This window comes from Trematomus bernacchii, unplaced genomic scaffold (assembly GCF_902827165.1).
Source record: "Trematomus bernacchii unplaced genomic scaffold, fTreBer1.1, whole genome shotgun sequence".
Lineage (NCBI taxonomy): Eukaryota > Metazoa > Chordata > Actinopteri > Perciformes > Nototheniidae > Trematomus > Trematomus bernacchii.
In genome coordinates this window covers 1,463,973-1,481,934 of record NW_022987621.1, presented here as the reverse complement: position 1 = coordinate 1,481,934, position 17,962 = coordinate 1,463,973, and the positions used below count along the sequence as shown (strand labels likewise).

At 42.1% G+C, this 17,962-nt stretch overlaps 1 protein-coding gene across 1 annotated transcript; it reads left to right on the top strand.

The window, feature by feature from the left end:
• Positions 1-11,871: 11,871 nt before the first annotated feature.
• On the top strand, positions 11,872-15,965 carry LOC117484294 (mRNA decay activator protein ZFP36L1). The gene is made up of 2 exons (XM_034132764.1): positions 11,872-12,255; positions 12,793-15,965. Exons 1-2 carry the CDS (start codon positions 12,202-12,204, stop codon positions 14,002-14,004), a joined length of 1,266 nt encoding a protein of 421 aa, XP_033988655.1. The 5' UTR covers positions 11,872-12,201; the 3' UTR covers positions 14,005-15,965.
• The last annotated feature ends 1,997 nt before the right edge of the window (positions 15,966-17,962 follow it).

Here is a 17,962-nt window from a genome sequence, read left to right as displayed (position 1 = left end):
GCAACTGCATAACCATGGCAGCACCCCAATTCCAATGTTGCAAGGTGTGGATGTAGGGGGCACAGATAGTGATAGATAATCACAACATCTTGAACACAGCTTGATTTGTTTGTATTATGTAGCAAGGGTATATGTGCAATTCAACACTAAAGAGTCCAGTATAAGGTGAAACAAGGCTGTGAACATCTAGTGATTATGGCCCTCATTTACAATAGCCACTTTCACACCAAGTACTTTGCCGTACTTAGTTCCCAGTACTTAGTCCCGCCGAACTCTTTAGTCCCGTAACTGTCCTAGTAAATCGCGTTCACACCGGAATAAGTCCCTGAGGGAGGATTAGGCAAATGAAGCCGCTGACGTCACTTCTTCTTCTTCTGCTTTAGGTTTACTGGCAGGCCGCAAACAACTTCACGCGTATACTGCCACCCGAAGTCCCGGAGTCCCCCGGAGTCCGGGACTTCGGGTGGCAGTAAATCGCCACCCGAAGCCCCGGGTAAATCACCAGAAGCGCCGACACCTCCTCATCACTCCACCGATCCCACGTTTTATTTTGTGTTGCCATAAGTTAGTCTCTCTCCGTTGGTGCGCTGGGCTAATGCTAATGCTAATAATGCTAATGCAAGGAAATAAAATGGCGGCTTCACAAAAGCTTTTCAGAGTTTTACGGGGCGTGGTTTGCAATTCGCCCAGCCAATCAGAAATTGGAACCTTTTTCTCCCCAGGAAAGTCCCTGCTCTCTAGCAAGGACTAAAAAGGGGTGAAAAGGTTCTAGTTCCAGATCTTTTTTGTGTGAACGCAAAATCCCAGGAACTATCGGAACTATTCCTGGGAAAAGTACTCCGGTGTGAAAGCGCCTAATAATGCAGGGAGGAAGGCACTACAAACAAGCACTAGGGTTAACACAATAGACTGTAGCTTTACAAACAGGCCACTTGACGACCATTCAGATCTACCCTGAAATGGAAATGGCCCCGAAGAGCCAACATCCATGACAATGGGCTGGCCAGGAGGAGATGATGATGAATATTAAAAGCATGATTTATTTTTATTTAGGAAGTAAACAGCTCACAGCTTCATGTGGAACTGCAGCAATTGAGGGTTGCATTTAAAATACTCACTAGCAACACAAGCCTTTCTAGGAACAATCGTCCTGCTGGCTCATTGATAACCAAAGGACGTACATCAAAGAACTTTAATGAGTCTGAATGAATGCACTGGAGATATCAAATCCTCAGATGATGAAAACATAGCTCTATGCAGAGATACCACTTTCTGAAGCCCCAAAACTATCATTTATTTGATGTTATTGTTGGCTGTAAAGCTAGCCGCCAACCCAACACATCCAGGAGTATGTCCAGGGTTAGGCTGCATTCACAACATGTATGGTGTTGCACTTCCCACATTCAAACAAATGGGAGGACTCAATGCGGCCTTAAGCTGTTTAAATGCGATTTTCGCTTTGCTCCCCGTGAGGTTCGAGCAAAGCCTTGCGGTGAAAACTGCAGTTATTTTTTGTTTCTATGGTTATGTCCCCTGCAAGCTTGCAGTTGAAATAATTGGAACTTTGAGCGCAGCGCTTGGCATCAGTCTGCAGCTGTGTGAGTGTATCGCTCCCCCTAGTCGCTCAATCATAGAAACACAACGCCAGCGCAGAGCCGCTTTGCCACCTGTCAGGTGAATGCAGCTTTAGGCATGATATGACGATTCAATTGATAAGCTAACTACTTTTTGTCTCTCTGTGCCTTGTCAAGATATTTCTGGGATCCACTGTTCCAGAAGTAATGGACCATGAACCTTTCTATAGGGAATCTTTCCCTTCCACACATGTGGCACACAACAGGAGATTGTCCATGTCAGATATATTCTCACCTTCTGAACACTTTTTTGGTTAGGAATGTCTGGGTAGAACATGGATGGACATGGCGCAGATTACACCATTGTCATACCTGATTGGTAATTGGTCACAAACATCCAGGTCTCTGGCTGTTCCTTGAATTGCTCTGACAATTTGAGCTCAAGCCCTCAGGGACAGAAGGTCTGTTTGTGACTTTATTCCGGCTGTAAATGATACGGCTCAATTCACAAACAGGGTCAATCAGACATTACATAGAGTTCTTACTTGAGAACTTGCAGAGTAAATCTGTTTAATTTTCGGTCCAAATGATTCTCCACTTTGAGTTCTCACATACTGCTTCTTCATGTCCATATGTTCAGGGTTGCAATGCATGTGTGCATGGAGCTATATACAACTAGGTTGCATGCACAATGACTTGAAGATTATACCTTGAAGAAAAAAAGAAAAAAAAAACTACATGTGCTGTTTATGAGCCATCATTAATACCAAAAAGAATGAAAATATAATGTCTAACAAACAAAGTTAAAATAATTAAACCCATGGTGTAATCCTATAGTATCTTTAAATAATCACATTCAATTAATAAAACTGGTTATGCGGAGGGATGCTGTAGCAACTCTACAAGGAAACACTTCCCCATGCAGTCCTCTGCAGCTCAGACTCGTGAGCGAGGGTCCCTGATAGAGAGGACAGTCAGATCAGAGTGTGTGTGCTGGTATTGTCCATAGAGCTTCACTGTGCTTTACATGGAAACATATGGAGAAGCCTCTGGACAATGGAGCTCTTGTCATGCTGGCCCCAACAAAGAGGCCAAGACAGGCTCAGACAGGGGGCCGAAAAGCATGCTTTGTGTGTGTGTGTGTGTGTGTGTGTGTGTGTGTGTGTGTGTGTGTGTGTGTGTGTGTGTGTGTGTGTGTGTGTGTGTGTGTGGGTGTGTGTGTGTGTGTGTGTGTGTGTGTGTGTGTGTGTGTGGGTGTGTGTGTGTGACAAACCAAAAACAATTAAGTCTACAGTATATTACACAGTAATTCAATATTTAGTGTTTTCTTATTTGAAGTTTGGTTATGTTTCCATTTCCCTTCTAGGCCTTTCTGTTCAAACTGATTTACATGGGGATTGCTAGGTTGGGAGTGTACGTCAGCAAAGTGGACCATTCTTATCATTTGCATAATTAAGGAAAAGCCAAATACTGCTATATCTCTTACAATTCAAACTCACTTGGTCTTTTTAGATCATGTGTGTGTCGTCTGTTTAATATCAAATGTAATATTCAGTTTGTCAGCCGTATGAACTGACAGCATCACATCTGTCTACGTTGTCAACAAATGGCAAGCCTCTGTGAAGCTGCTCCTCCCGCGCCTCCACCCAAACCTCTGCTAACTGACACGGCACGTGACATTTGTCAGCCAAAGTTAAAGTAAACCTCCATCTTGGTATTTATGGCAGTGATGTAGACATAAAGCTGTGGTGCTGGTGAAATGTTTCCATCAGACCTGATCAGAGCTCTGCTTGAAATGCCTTCCTCCAACAGGTGATACGGCACTCTGTGATCCAGTTATGGGCAGAGCTAAGGTGTATGTTTTTGATCCTGGAGCTAATGAAATGTTACAAGGTGTTGCACAAGGAAAATAAAATACTTCTATGTCTATTTGTTTGAAAATAGACATGAAAAGAGTTGGTCGTGTTCCTTATTTTCTTCTCAGACCTAACTTAATTTTGCTATTTAAGGCGAGACACCCCAGGCAAAAACATCATTATTCATGCACTGGTCAATTTTGAGATTTTGTGCTATTTTGATTCCATAACATGTTTTCTTTCAGGCTTTTGGAAGGAAAACGTACAAAATACACATTTAAGTGTTTATTTTACTATAGTTTGTCTATTTGTGTCTGTAGATTTCTCCTAAATTTACCAAAAGTTAGCATTCTAACGTATCATAAAGTACTGCGACCGCTGTTTGCACCATGTCATCAGAGATATCGTTGGAAAGCTCCGTCTCTCCTGCACAATCTCATCGGATCCAAATATGGTCATTTCCTTTGTATCAGCAACCAATCGTGAAAGTACAAAGGGGTCTTAAACCAAGAAACGAAATCTCATTGGCTGGTGTCAATTTCTGACAACGTGATTCGTTCAGATGCGTCACGTGGTGTGCTAAAACACTTCCTGGTTAGCTTTCCGCTAGAAATTTAAATCTCAAAATGGCAAAAGAACGGCGAAAAAACGTTCACAGAGAAGACGACAACAATTGTCACTTGCACGAAGCAAGGTTATACAGAAAACAAATGACCCCGAACATGAAATACCTTCACGGAGTGCGTCAAGGCTGAGCAATCTGGTGCCACTCTGAGCAATCTGGTGCCACTAAATGTTTTTAAAGCTCGGTTGGATGCTACTCAATCGGAAGCTGTTGGTACCTGTTCATGTGGATAGTTATGTACATTGTAATCCCTGTAATTAGAGTTGGGTGTAACGCGTTACAAAGTAACGCGTTACTGTAATAATATTACTTTTGTCGGTAACGGAGTAGTGTAACGCGTTACTTTTATAATTCAGTAATCACACTACAGTTACTAACATTGCCCCGACACGCGTTACTTCGTTACTTTTATAAAATCAGTCATAATCACACTGACAGACAAGAGGGGTTTCCGCCGCAGGTTTATATGTACGTAATCTGCGCGACTTGCGCGTCCACATCTCCACGCGCAGTGCTGCATAAACATGGCAGAGTCAGCGATAACTTTCGAGGGGTGGAGGTATGCCCATTATTTTGAGTTTGTCCGAAGAATAGACAGGAATGTGACGGTGAGGTGCAAACTGTGTCCAGGCCAGAAGCTGTTATTCACTGCTGTAAACACCACGTCAAACCTCAACAAACACCTGCAAAGAACACATGCTAAGGTGAAGCTAATAGCTAAGGACCGGACCCCCGAACCCAGAGTGAGGATGTTGTGAGTGCGCCGCCGCCGACTCCGAAGCGGCACAAATTAGAATTTGGAGGACCGGTAACCAAAGCAGAGATGGACAGGCTTGTAGCATCCTTCATAGTAGAGGTAATGTTGCCCATTTGCACAGTGGAATCACCATCGCATCGTTCAGAGATATACTGCGCAAAATACAGATAGCAGGAGACAGAGGACAGCCATAGTCAGAGCTATCTGGATCAGTCTTATGCGACAATGGAAACTGAACTAAAGAGAACATTTGAAACTTTAGCAGTCTGCGTGATCTGCCTGTAGGGAGGGGCGGGCCGGCCCTGCGAGTAAAGTAACGAGTAAAGTAACGAGTAAAGTAACGAGTTACTTTATGTAGAGAGTAACAAAGTAGTGTAATATATTACTTTTTTTTAAAGTAATATGTAATATGTAATATATTACTTTTTTTTAGTAACGACCCCATCTCTGCCTGTAATGATGCTGTACGATGTCCTTTTTGTTGTTCTGTTTATGTTTTTAATGTTTCATGTGGAACCTACTTGAGCAGGTCTCCCTTGAAAAAGAGATCAATGATCTCAATGGGATACAACCTGGATAAATAAAGGTTTGAAATTAAATGAAGGCGCAGGCTGTCATCCAAAAAACAGGAGAGTTTAGCTAGCGCCACACTGCAATCTTTAAAGGTCGTTTTCTCAAAATGAGTTTTTTCTCCTCTTCTGAGTCCGAAATGTCCACTTCAGTAGCACGTACATACACCAAACCTTCCAGTTATATTCCTATCAATATTATGAAGGCTTTTACAGAAGGGTTTGTTCATATATCATTCATAGCCTGAATTGTATAACATTTTATACCTAGAAACATGGCGAAAATTGATATTTTAGGGCTGTTGACAGTATTTTCTGATTTATGGAGTGATACAAAGAGATATCCAAAATCCCTTCTGTAAAAGCCTTAGATACTAATATGACTACAAAATGAAACAAGAATTTTGAACCTGGCTTTATTCAAAGTTCAGATTTCGGTTCCTGAAATGTGTTAAAATATGCGCATATTTAATGAGATAATGGTCATTTGCATATTTAAACATGCTATTTCAGAATACTTGTAATACAACAAACAATTGCCTTATTGTAAGTAATTAACTGGAGAAATTACTAGCTGATATCTTTAAGTTAAAAAAAATTACCCTATTCACCTGGGGTGTCTCGCCTTAAAACCATATTTGATAAAAAAAAAAAAAAAACACAGATTAAAGTAAGGTATCAAAAAGTGTGCAAGTAACCAATATTTCTGGCAATTCTTTTTTAATTTCTTAAACCAGTTAAGCCCCATGCCCCCGGTACCGGGGGCAAAACGCAACATCTTGCAAGAAACAGCGTCTGAGGGCTTCTTAACATTTAATAAACTATGAATGTGTCATATCCACTTAACGGGAAGAAACTCAGCTATCAGACAATATTAACAATTTTTAGCTAAACGAAACACAAGGGTAATAACAAAGCCTCTGAATTAGCCCTGAGCGAAAAAATGCTAACACACTTAGCACAGAACTCACGTTAAAATAGCCTTATTACTTATCGTATCTGCACAAACAAGATATTAGCAAGCTGAGATTCCACAGATTCCAGATATATAAGGATCATCACTGAGCGATCAGAACTCGCGGCGAAATGACAACAAACAACAACAACAAAATTAGCTTTATGGGACCAAATTGGAAAATAAGTCTTAGCGTTGCTGTGTTCTGATCAAAAATTGTGTTCAATGGCATTAAAACGATAAAAACGCTGCTGAAGGTTAATCCACAGGTTAATCCAATGTGTCTGTGTCACTTTGAAATGATTACTGATAATCCATCATTCCATTTTATGTCAATAACAGAGTTTTCATATCGAGCTGCTACGATCCGGGGCATTCTGGCTATGCATCACTCATTCACCAATGGGTAATGTTTAGATGGATTTTAGGAACTTCCCCTCGATTGTATTGGCTCTAACGGTTAAAAAGAGATGTCAATCATCAAAATCGACCAATGGGTTCCAGACATATGGAAAATCCACCCAAATGACCCCAGAAGTGTTTTTTTTCTTTCTAAATCTCTCTAAAAATGTCAAATGTCACTTATTTTTGCATCAATCTTGATACAAGGTACTTATTATATGTTATAGTGTGGATTCCTAAAGCTTTTAGTCTACCATCCCATCATTCAAGGGTGGTTTTCACTATAAGTAATGTTTTTTGTTTTGGACGGACACTATAATTTAAATTGTTTTACTATGTTCAATCTGAATTTACTTTAAAATAAAATATTCTATATTGATTCTGACTTTTCTACATCCAACTCACAGGTTTATCATTGCTTTAAGAAAAAAGATCATTAATTTACCCCTTTTAGAAGTGAAAATATAGTCATTTGTTCTGGGCATGTCATTTTCGAGCCTCAGGCCTGAAAGACAGGCTCAGGGCTTAACTGGTTTAACGCATTACAGCACTGTCCCTCACCAACTCACCTGTCCCTGTGCCAGCAGACCAACAAGAAGAGAGGTCACTGTTTCCAGAAGCACATACAATACACCATACAGGTAGAGGCTGACGCACAAATGTGTCTTTCATTACTCGACTATGTCAACCCTTTTTGCTACAAATTAGCAAGGTGATTCAAGAAGACTATGACTAGAAAGGAAGAAAGGAAGAAAGAAAGTGTTTAAGTGTAGACACGAGGAAAGTTAGGAGAGAGACATAACGACAGTCAGTCTGTTACCAAACAAACCCACCGCAGGGAGGAAACCACAATGGATTACAGTTATTTAACCCTAAACGCACACACTCACACACCGCTGTAATGGGTGGGTGAGGCGTTGTGATAAGAAATGTCTGTTATGTGTTTTACAGTTTGTCTTAGCCTCTTTGAAATAAACTGTCACTCAGTTATTTTGCTGTAGATCTCAGAAGTCAGAAATCAAATTAAGAACGACGTCAGACTGTTCGACTGTTCACTTCAACAACCATTATTTGCAATACCTGTTGATAAAAGTGCATTAGCATTTCCACTAATAGAAATGTTGTTTTTTTGTTAATTTGTTTTATCGTTTTATGTCTTATATATTATGTTGCATTGTTGGAGGAGCCTGGGACTTCAGATTCTCATTGCCATATCTACACTGTAGCTACTGTGCATCTGACAATAAAGCCTTTGAATCTTTGAAAAGTTGGACAAAAGCGTGTGTATTAATGATGACATTACACACAAATGAGACAAAAGTGCCAATAAACTCTGTCTCAGATCTGGAGGATGAGGGTTGGTGGGGTTCTCTCGACTTTCGAGCTGGAAATCCAAATCCAGTTTAAGTTTTAGACTGGGGACGGGGGAATTCAAAACTCCAAGTGGAAAGCATCAGTCCAGCCACAAAGTATCTGAACATGTGGCGGCTCGGGTCACTTATACATGGAGGACAAATATATGTTTGCCTCAGTAGCACTTTCTCTTTTTGTTTACAAATCAGTACACCAGCTACATTTAAAAATGCGATATTAATGCATATACACTCAAATATGTCATTCATTTTCTTATTGTATAATTTCAAAGTATATTTCAGTATTACAAGCTCCCACAATACAATAAACTGCAGAGTTTCCACTTCCTCTGTGAAGCTCCTGGACTTCTCAATGGGCCACGCCACCCGACGACAACATTAACACGTCGGAAACGTCCTGTCAGGTCCACACAGAGACACAATGCTCTGCACTAACATCAGATAGTCAACACGTTTGAAATGCATGGTGCTCTCACACTGCATACACACAACAACCACTTCACACTTGTTGTGTACTCAGTGTGAGTACTCTGAGTTTTAGGCCCCGGCTCCACGAGGACAAATACGGCAAAACGCATCGGAGTAACGCAAATGCAACCGCAAAAAACCTTCCGTCCCCACGCAATATACACCGGATTGTGTCAAGCTCCACGAGACGGCTCCGTTTACATCCAAACGCTGGAAAAGCTGCAGTACATATGCCGAACCTGTACGTGGCGCTGTAACTTCCTCCACAAAAGCAGCAACTTCCTCCACAAAAGCAGCGAAGAAGAATGGTTGTCATGGCTGCACTTCTGTGTATTCTCCGCGGTGGGGGCCGACAGAACCGGGCAGAGTTTTTCGCCGGTCAGCGTGTGTTAAAGTTTAAATCTTCCGGACAAAATTATAAAAGTGCCGGTCAAAGGTCTTCATTGTTATTTATTGAGCTTTAAAACAAATGAATAACGACGATATAATGATATATAATCATCAAATACACGGAGCCTCTCTTTTTCCTCTCTTCTCACAGCGTCAGTGTCTGTCTCATGCAGCAGCTGATCCTGTAATGAGTGACCCGACAGTAAAAATGAACATATTTATAACTAGTTTAGGTAGTTTGAGAGGTAATTAAAATAGCTAAGGGTGATGATCTGACTTGAAGTGTGTGTTTTGCTCCCGCTGCATCACAGCGTGAGGAGCTGCGTGTCTCCGTCCTGTCAGATTAGACTTCACTCGCGTTTATGTCCATATCGAGATAAAGATAAATAATCTGAATTCAAGGAGGAGCTCCTGTAGATGTTGCACAAAGAACTGTAGCATGGTCAGTAGCGACTGGAGCACGATAGCAACCCTGCGGGGGAGAGGCGGGGCTATGAAAACGAATGACCGTATCGGCGACCACACGGCCCCGTTGGACCCCCCAGAGCGCTCCGTTCCCAGATCTATCCACCTTTGGACCCGTTGTCGTTTGCGGGGTCTGTTTCTACGTTTCCCTTACGGCGTCGTCGAGCTTAGAGGGCTATACGCATGAGAAATATGCGGATTCAACCCGTTTTCGTCCTCGTGGAGCCGGGGCCTCAGTGAGAGTTGGGACCTAAACTAAATATTGTTCTAACAAACAAGTTACACACTCTTAACTCTGTGGACAGGCCGGCCGTTTTCAAGAAAATACACGTCCTGGTTTATTAAAAATGTTAAAGCAAACATGTTCAATTACCATACCTCCACCAGGGCTGCTCAATGCTCAAAGGGATAGTCCGGACGTTAATGATTTTGGGTGGTTTATCCATAAATGAATAATTAACTCAATACTGCATGCACTCTACTCACAGTAGATGGTTGTCGATATATGTACCTTTAGAAAAAAAAATGTATTTGTATATTTCAATGCTAAACTACGTTTTTGCATTTAAGCATAAGAGACTGTTTGAGAGTGGACATTCAACATGGCAGAATTGAGATGATCAGGTGTTTAATAATAAATCAATAAATACCGTGTCTATTTCAGAACAGTGGGGGCTCCTCGTGCTGTTATTGCTGACTTTTTGAGACTAACGTCAGTGGCACAATCATGGAAGTTGGAACTCTCTTGTTGACCCATTCAAACCACAGCGTTCTTTGTCTGTCCCATGTGTTACTGTGGAACAATCAAAAAAATGTCCACCCTGCTAGCTTTGAACCCTCCTTACTGACCTCAATTTGCATTTGAACACAACAATAAGCTTTGTAATGACAAACCGTGACGATGAAAACATCAGTGCTGAAGGACTGGATCACGACTTACCCACAAGTCAGGACGTGTTCTTATCTCTCATAACTGTGAAGCCATGAATATAATACACATTGAGATAACAGTGAAATATAACGTTTTTAAATACTTTGAGGCTGTATTGTGCTTGGAAGGTCAGACATTGTAGCTAATGTAACTATTTGTGTGGGTACAATTAATTTAACAAACCCAATACATAAAACACCTTGTCATTGTATACCCTTTACATTTTCTTTATATCAACCAATATCATCTCTTAGCCTAAGGCCTCTCTGACCCAGAGCTAACACTGGAATCACTAACCTGGGTGTGGTACGTTGAACACATTCACACTTCATTTACACCTGTGGGAATTTGGTTTCCAATCGACATGTGTTGGAGGAAAAGTAGAGAACTACTGACAGACATGTTGAAGACGTACAAACTCCCCACAAAAGGTTTTCCAGAGGATTCTGACCCAGGCTGAATCACCAACTCACCTTTGTTAGAAAGCTAGTTTAGACTAGTAGAAACAATTGAATCTAAGTTATATTAAAGACCTAAATGATTTGAGATCCCTCCATGGATTAGGAGAAACAATGTCACATTAGAGACCATAACTCTTTTTAATATCCCAGTTTGTGCGTACTTGAAGTACTAGGCAAGGCAAGTTTATTTATATAGCACCTTTCAACACAAGGCAATTCAAAGTGCTTTACAAAAATGAAAGACATTAAGAAAATGGATATCAAGTACAAACCCAATCCAGTGGGAATCAAGTCTGAAACAAGTTATTGCTCTTACATGTTCTGGAGTGGGATTGCTTAAACTGTTGTTACACTAAGTACTAGAAATAAATCCAGTTTTAGAATATTATGTTGGCTAAAACAGAAACCATTGCAAAGTTGAAAAGATATGTGGGTCTTTTTTATTTAAAGTTTATTGTCATTTTCTTACAGCAGTCATGTAATTCAAATGAGCTTCTTTTATCAAAAATATCTACGAAAGAGTAAAAACCAGGATGCATTTATCTTCTCCCATGCAGCATGTTTATCCCTTTTCTGTCAACTTTGATGCCTTTAATCGAGGTTCATGCAGTGTTGTTTAAAACATTTGACCGAGTAGTACAAGCACACTTTTATATAAATTAAGAAACAATGCTGCATTTTAACCAGGACATTCTGACTAAGATAATGACAGTACATGTATTTGTTGTGTTTGCAACACGTGTAATTATCTCCTTAGCTGTATCGATCGTCACAAAGTGAGGGGGGGCGGTTAGAGAGAGAAGAATGCATCTTTAAGGATTTGGTAATGAATGGGTAGAAAAGTAGCTTCATTCAGCTCCCCCTCTTCTTTCTGTGCCCACCCTGCCCCCCAGCACACTATTACAATGCAGGACCCCATCCCCCCAACACACACACTTTAACACACATTAACACACACACTCCCTGCCCTGCCCCCTGAAGAACACAGGGAGGGGGTGGGTGTGTATGGGGGGGGGGGTTTCCCCAACTATTTAAGCAGATTCCAACAGATGGTGGAGGAACTTTCTTCCAAAGGGTCACGTTGCTCTCTCTCCCCCCTCACTGACTCCCTCTCAACGGACCGGACCACTTCTTCACTTCTCTCCCCTTCCCTACAAACACCTCTTTCCGCTCTGGGAGAGCAGTTTCTCCTGACCGCCAAATAACGACCTTCAAAGGACGGAACTCTCCGAGGCTCTCCGGGCCCTGAAACCCTTTCTGTGCCGGCTCAGCTCCTTAGAGGCCAGGCTCTGTATTCTTTCTCTCCCCCCCAGCCTTCCTGCACTGAGGGACCAGACCCCAGCCCCTTCACTCAGCGAGGACATTGGAGCGAACCATGCCCTCCGACTTTCTAACGCCTTTCCTGGAACTGGATGAAGAGTTCTTCAAGGTGAGAGCAACAAATCACAATTCACACTATTTACAAGTATTGACTAACTTTCTGCATCCAACTGTGATGAGCTCTGGCTTGGCAGACACAACTAGGGAAAAGTCATGTAACATATTATTCAGTAGAATAATAATAAAAAGTAGTAGAAGTAATTTACATATAGATGAAGTGGTTTTTGGATGTATCTAAACTGTAGGAATACGGCTCATAGGAATAAGTCCTTTCAGTTTTGGGGTGAATCTAGATTGGAGTGAGACTGTCTTAAAACATTGTGAACTTGTGAAAACTGGAAATGTAGAGTGGGCAGCTTGTTTTAACAGAAAATCTGACACCAAATCTTAAACTGCAAGAACAGTTTTGTGGTTTCATATATTTTTCTCAAGTTAAAAAACAATCGTACTTCTTAATAAAATGTTCTCAGTTGCTTTAGCTGCAGCTTTGCAATCTCCCTTCAGCTCGGCTTGGCCCTGCCTCGCTCCAGTGCTCCAGGAATGCATAAAGCTCACATCTATTCTTCTCCTCTCTTTTGTGTGACAGAACTTCCGCGGCATGGAGGCGACAGATGGCCCTCTACCCAGCTCCCTGCCACCACAGAACCAGAACCAGAGGGTCCTGGGCTTCCAGCGCCGCCACTCCCTGTGCCCGGTGACCCTCCCCAACTCCAAGTTCAACAGCAGCAGCAGCAGCAGCAGCTCTGAGGTGGCTGACTCAGCCGGGTGGGGGTTCAACATGGCCCCCCCCCAGCAGTGGAGCCAGGACGGTCAGCTCCCCCGCTCCTCGCTCAGCCACATCCCCTTCAGAGTGGACCGCTCGGTCAGCATGATCGAGGGCCACAGCCTGGCAGCCAGAGAGGACAAACTGGCTAACTTGACCCCCAAGGTGCTGCTCCCCCCACCAGGCTTCTGCCTCAGCAACACCTCTCTCTCTTCCATTGCCTCCCCCTCTGACACCATATCCCCAGTATCCCCCCCTCACATCTCCACCCGGTACAAGACCGAACTCTGCCGCACCTACGAAGAAAACGGGACCTGCAAGTACGGGGCCAAATGTCAGTTTGCCCACGGCATGGACGAGATGAGGGGCCTGAGCCGGCACCCCAAGTACAAGACGGAGCCGTGCCGCACCTTCCACACCATCGGCTTCTGCCCGTACGGCGCCCGCTGCCACTTCATCCACAACGCAGACGAGATGCTGGACGGCGGGGGCCCTTCACAGAAACCCAGGATGAGGCCCCCCCTGCTGCGTCACAGCGTCAGCTTCGCAGGCTTCTCCTCCTCTCCACAGACTTTCCAACCGGTGGAGGAGTCGCAGCCTTCCTCCTTCCTCTTCACCCGGGCCTCCTCAGTCTCCCCCCCTCCCTCCTCCACAGGGAGCCCAGAGCTCCTCTCCCCCCTCTTCCCTCAGCCGGGGTCCCTGAAGCAGTGTCCCTACCCCTTCTCTGGGGTCCCAGAGCTGGGTGGGGACAGCGGGGACTCGTCTCTGCGGTTCTACGCGGTGACCGACTCTATCAGCTCCAAGTTTGCCGCCTCCACTTTCACCTCCAAGAACCCAAACCTCCCCTACCTCCTCCCCCAGCAGCTGCCCGTCTCCCTGCACAGTCTGCAGCGCTGCTCCTCGGCGGAGTCCCTCTCCGAGGAGGGCTACACCTCCTCCTGCTCCCTCAGCTCGGCCTCCAGTGGCACAGAGTCTCCGAGCTTCGAGGGCCGGCGCCTTCCCATCTTCAGCCGGCTGTCCGTCACAGACGAGTAGGGATGGTTTACTGCAGGGCTGAGTTTAATGGGGGACGGATGGTCTTATTGTTCAAATCTATGTGACGAGGATCAGATTTTTTCTCTCCAGTCCAAAAACAACAAACACACAATATGTGTTGTAAATCAAGCAGAAACTCCATTATCACAACTAGACTTTTTAAACAGTTGAGATACAAGTCGCTTTCGATTCAAACATAGTGTTCCAGTTCCTCCCTGAACCCAGCCGGGTAAGAGTACCCAACTTTGTGCATATTGCATTTCTCATCCAAGCAGTTGTAGCGCTGCTCAGTGTTCGTCCAGTTTTAGCTGACTCCTTTTTTGTTTTATTGTTATTTTTAAAAAGTTTTTTATTTGTTGCCATTGTTACTGCTGTATACTGTTGTATACCAATTCCCTGTACCCTGATGACATCTTAAGATTAATGTTGTATGCCCTGTGCATGACTGGAGTGCTTTTTTAGGATAGCAAAGTTGTTTTTTCACAACTGGCTTATTTTTGTTCCTTGCAACAGTTTAGAGTGATGCCAGTCATAGCAGGGCCCTCCACCTGTGTAAGCAGCCTCTTTTCCAAGAGTAAGAGGCTGAGTACTGTATGCTGTCACTGATTGATTACTTGATTGGTTGCATGGCTGTGGCCACCTGATTGTATTTGTCAGCCATATTAACTGTGGCTCAGATATAGCTAAACTAAACATCAGCAACAAAAAGTTTAGGCACCCCACTGACTCTCTAGTTACCAAAATTGGTGTTAGAGTTACCCTAACCTAGTATTGCTAACACCTAGCCTTTTACCAACAGGTAATATACAGTTTTATGATATTGATATTATAGCTAAAACATTTCTAGATGTTTCTAGATATTTATTGTTTTTGTATAGGTTGCTATGTGTGATTTGTGTCTGTGTTCATGCTGTGTTATAATGCTAGAGAAACGTTGCTTTACTTTCATGATGGCCATCTGCTCGGTTGATGCTATCCAGTAGCTTTAATGAGGCTAGCGGAGAGGAGACAAAGGGAGGGAGAGAAACATTTTTGGCATTCTATAAGTACGTATGTTGCCTTATTGGCTAAATGGCCAGCAGAAATCAAGTCTCACTGAGTTAACACCATGAGCAGCTCGATTAGTAAGTTAGTGGTTATCTTCCACTAGAGGAGCCTTCTGATGGTACTGCCTCTGAAACATCTGGGATCAGTAGCATTAGCCATGCTAACTGCTGATGGTGTCAGCACACAGTGAGTCTACTCCTCTCCACTAAGCCTCTGACTGTAATAACCTTTTTTCAGTTTGTTTAGTGATGTTATCTCTATACAAAGCAAAATGGTGTTGAAAGAGTGGTTCATGACCTCAGAGTCAGCAGTTATAAATTAAAATATGTTTACACTAAGATCATTAGTTTAGGAGCAGCACAGCTATCAAATGATAAGGAAATTATTTAGAAAAGAGTGTTAATATGTCATTGTGCATGTTTGCCTGATCCGAGACTGCTGAACTGCATTTGGTCGTGGTGTATGGACATTCCTACACTCTTTAAATCCTGTGTGACTGTCCTATTGTGATGTAAACGGAGAGGTGAAAAGGTTACCTTTGATTACTGTTTCATTTTATCTATCAGAGTTGCCTTGATGACAATGTGTTTGTAGGTCGACCTTGCACGCCAGCTGACTGAGCGGCAGGGGGAATCAAGACTTTTATGGTGTGTGTTTGTGGAGAAATGGTCCAGAGACGCTCTGTTGCTGCAGACCTGGCAGCAAGCAGCTTTTGTAACTTTTGTTAACTTAAAGTCTTATTTATTTTGTTTTTCAACACAAAACCTATATTGTGGTGTTGAAATTGTGTTTCTTGTTTTGCATAATTTAAGTGCATTTATTGTTTACATTCCATGGGTTATGTTCACATGCTGGCTCTTTATCTTAATATATTTGTCCCATTTCATTTCAAAATAAAAGTCTTTGAAAAATGATTGCTCAGCTGTCTGCATCTCATCACACCTAAGTGTTGTTTTGTCATGTTGTCTAAAGTAACATCCAGGATGTTTCAGGATTATAGATATTCTCCTATGAATCAGATCATTTGCAATCTTGAGTAATTTATGAGTTAAATAAACAATAAAAACGTGTTCTAAATATAATGCAACATAAATATAGAAAAAATGAAATCCAACACTCAGCTCTTTAAATGGTCTCTCTAATTCTGATCCACATGGACTGAACAGAGTATAATCACATCACACCCTCTCTCTCTCAAAAACCATATCTTTTGATCCAGTTTTCTGCACAGATTGTCTCATGACACGTAACGTGATCCCTCTGACTCAGGTTAGCTCAGCTGGATGAGCAGGCAGACTCTGCAGAGAACAACTGTGGACCACATCTTTATATGACATTAAAGAATATGGATAATATGAGGAGATGCAGAAACAAAGGAGGTGTAGATGTATGATAACTGTACACTTAATATAATTGATTTCTTTGGGAAACTCAATTTGTATTTGGACTTGCTTTATTCCAACTTATATAAACACATACTGAAATGATTGGCCTTCATCTATTTGTTTAGTTTTTTAGTGCAACATGAGTCAAAAAGCTTTTTAAGAAATATTTAGTGGTTAACATTATGGTCTTACAGAAATGTTCACTTTAGGAAAAGCCTTCCCACCAGCATCCCTATCAAATGCTGCCACTACTTCCTGGTTCTAAACCATCATGGAGACAAAAGAACAAACTTAACTCTTTCGTGTTCACCTTCCCCTCTGTGTGTGTTGTGTGTTGTGTGTTGTGTGTGTGTGGTGTGGGAAGAGGAGTGAGTTTGGTTACAACTCGTCTCAACAGACCAATTTAGAGTGAGTGGCACTGAGGAGAATGTTTGGGCAACAGATGCTCGAACAAAGACTTCCCAGAACACAATGGGGCACAGAGATACTTGTGACTGATTTCCATCTATTCACACAAAGTGGAGCAGAAGTTGACGTTCTCCCCTGTGTGTGTGTGTGTGTGTGTGTGTGTGTGTGTGTGTGTGTGTGTGTGTGTGTGTGTTGAAAAATAAGTACCATTTATGTGTTGGTGGAGGCGGAGCTCATTTGATAGACTGTTAGCTAGTTTAATCTTTTACAATACACTGTATTTAAGAATCCAATAATGTTTTTTGATGTCAAATCTAAATATGTTCTAACATCAGCTGTACTGTGTTATTTATTGGTAAGATGTAGTGTTATAAAAGTTAACATAAAAAGTTATGAAGTACACTTACGACCAAGAAATAAACACTCAACTGAAACATGCTGTCACACCCAAAATCACCCATCAATACAATATCTTACAACAAACACATAGATCATTAAAACGTGGAATAAAGTTTTTACATAATGACGTCAAAATAAACATAAACAGCAAATATCTACAGTAGAAAAGACATATATCACACAGAATACACAATATCAAATATTCTGGATAGATTAGAATTCTCTCTAAAAGACCAATATACTACAGCAGCAGAAATGTAGACATAACATACAGTATATAACATATATACATAGGATGGTATACAGAAATGGTAAATAACAGTTGTGCAAGGTAATCATATGTATTCAAGTATTATTGTTGCTGTTAAAATGTTTATATTTTCTATGTTTCTAACTCTTATTAGTCATTTACATTGTAGACCAAACAGTGACCTGAGGGACATACTGGAACCTCGGACTGAGCGTGTTACTATTACAGTGAGATGAAAAAAGGTTTTAAGAGGCTAGCTCACAAAACATGTTCCTGTGTGAGCATTTGTTAGAGCACACAGGCAAAAAAGGCAGTGTGTGTGTGTGTGTGTGTGTGTGTGTGTGTGTGTGTGTGTGTGTGTGTGTGTGTGTGTGTGTGTGTATGTGTATGTGTGTGTGTTGGCATTCAGCTGTGGGCCTGCTAGGGTTTCCCTCTGGTGAATGAATAACAGTGGTGTGAAGCAGGAGCA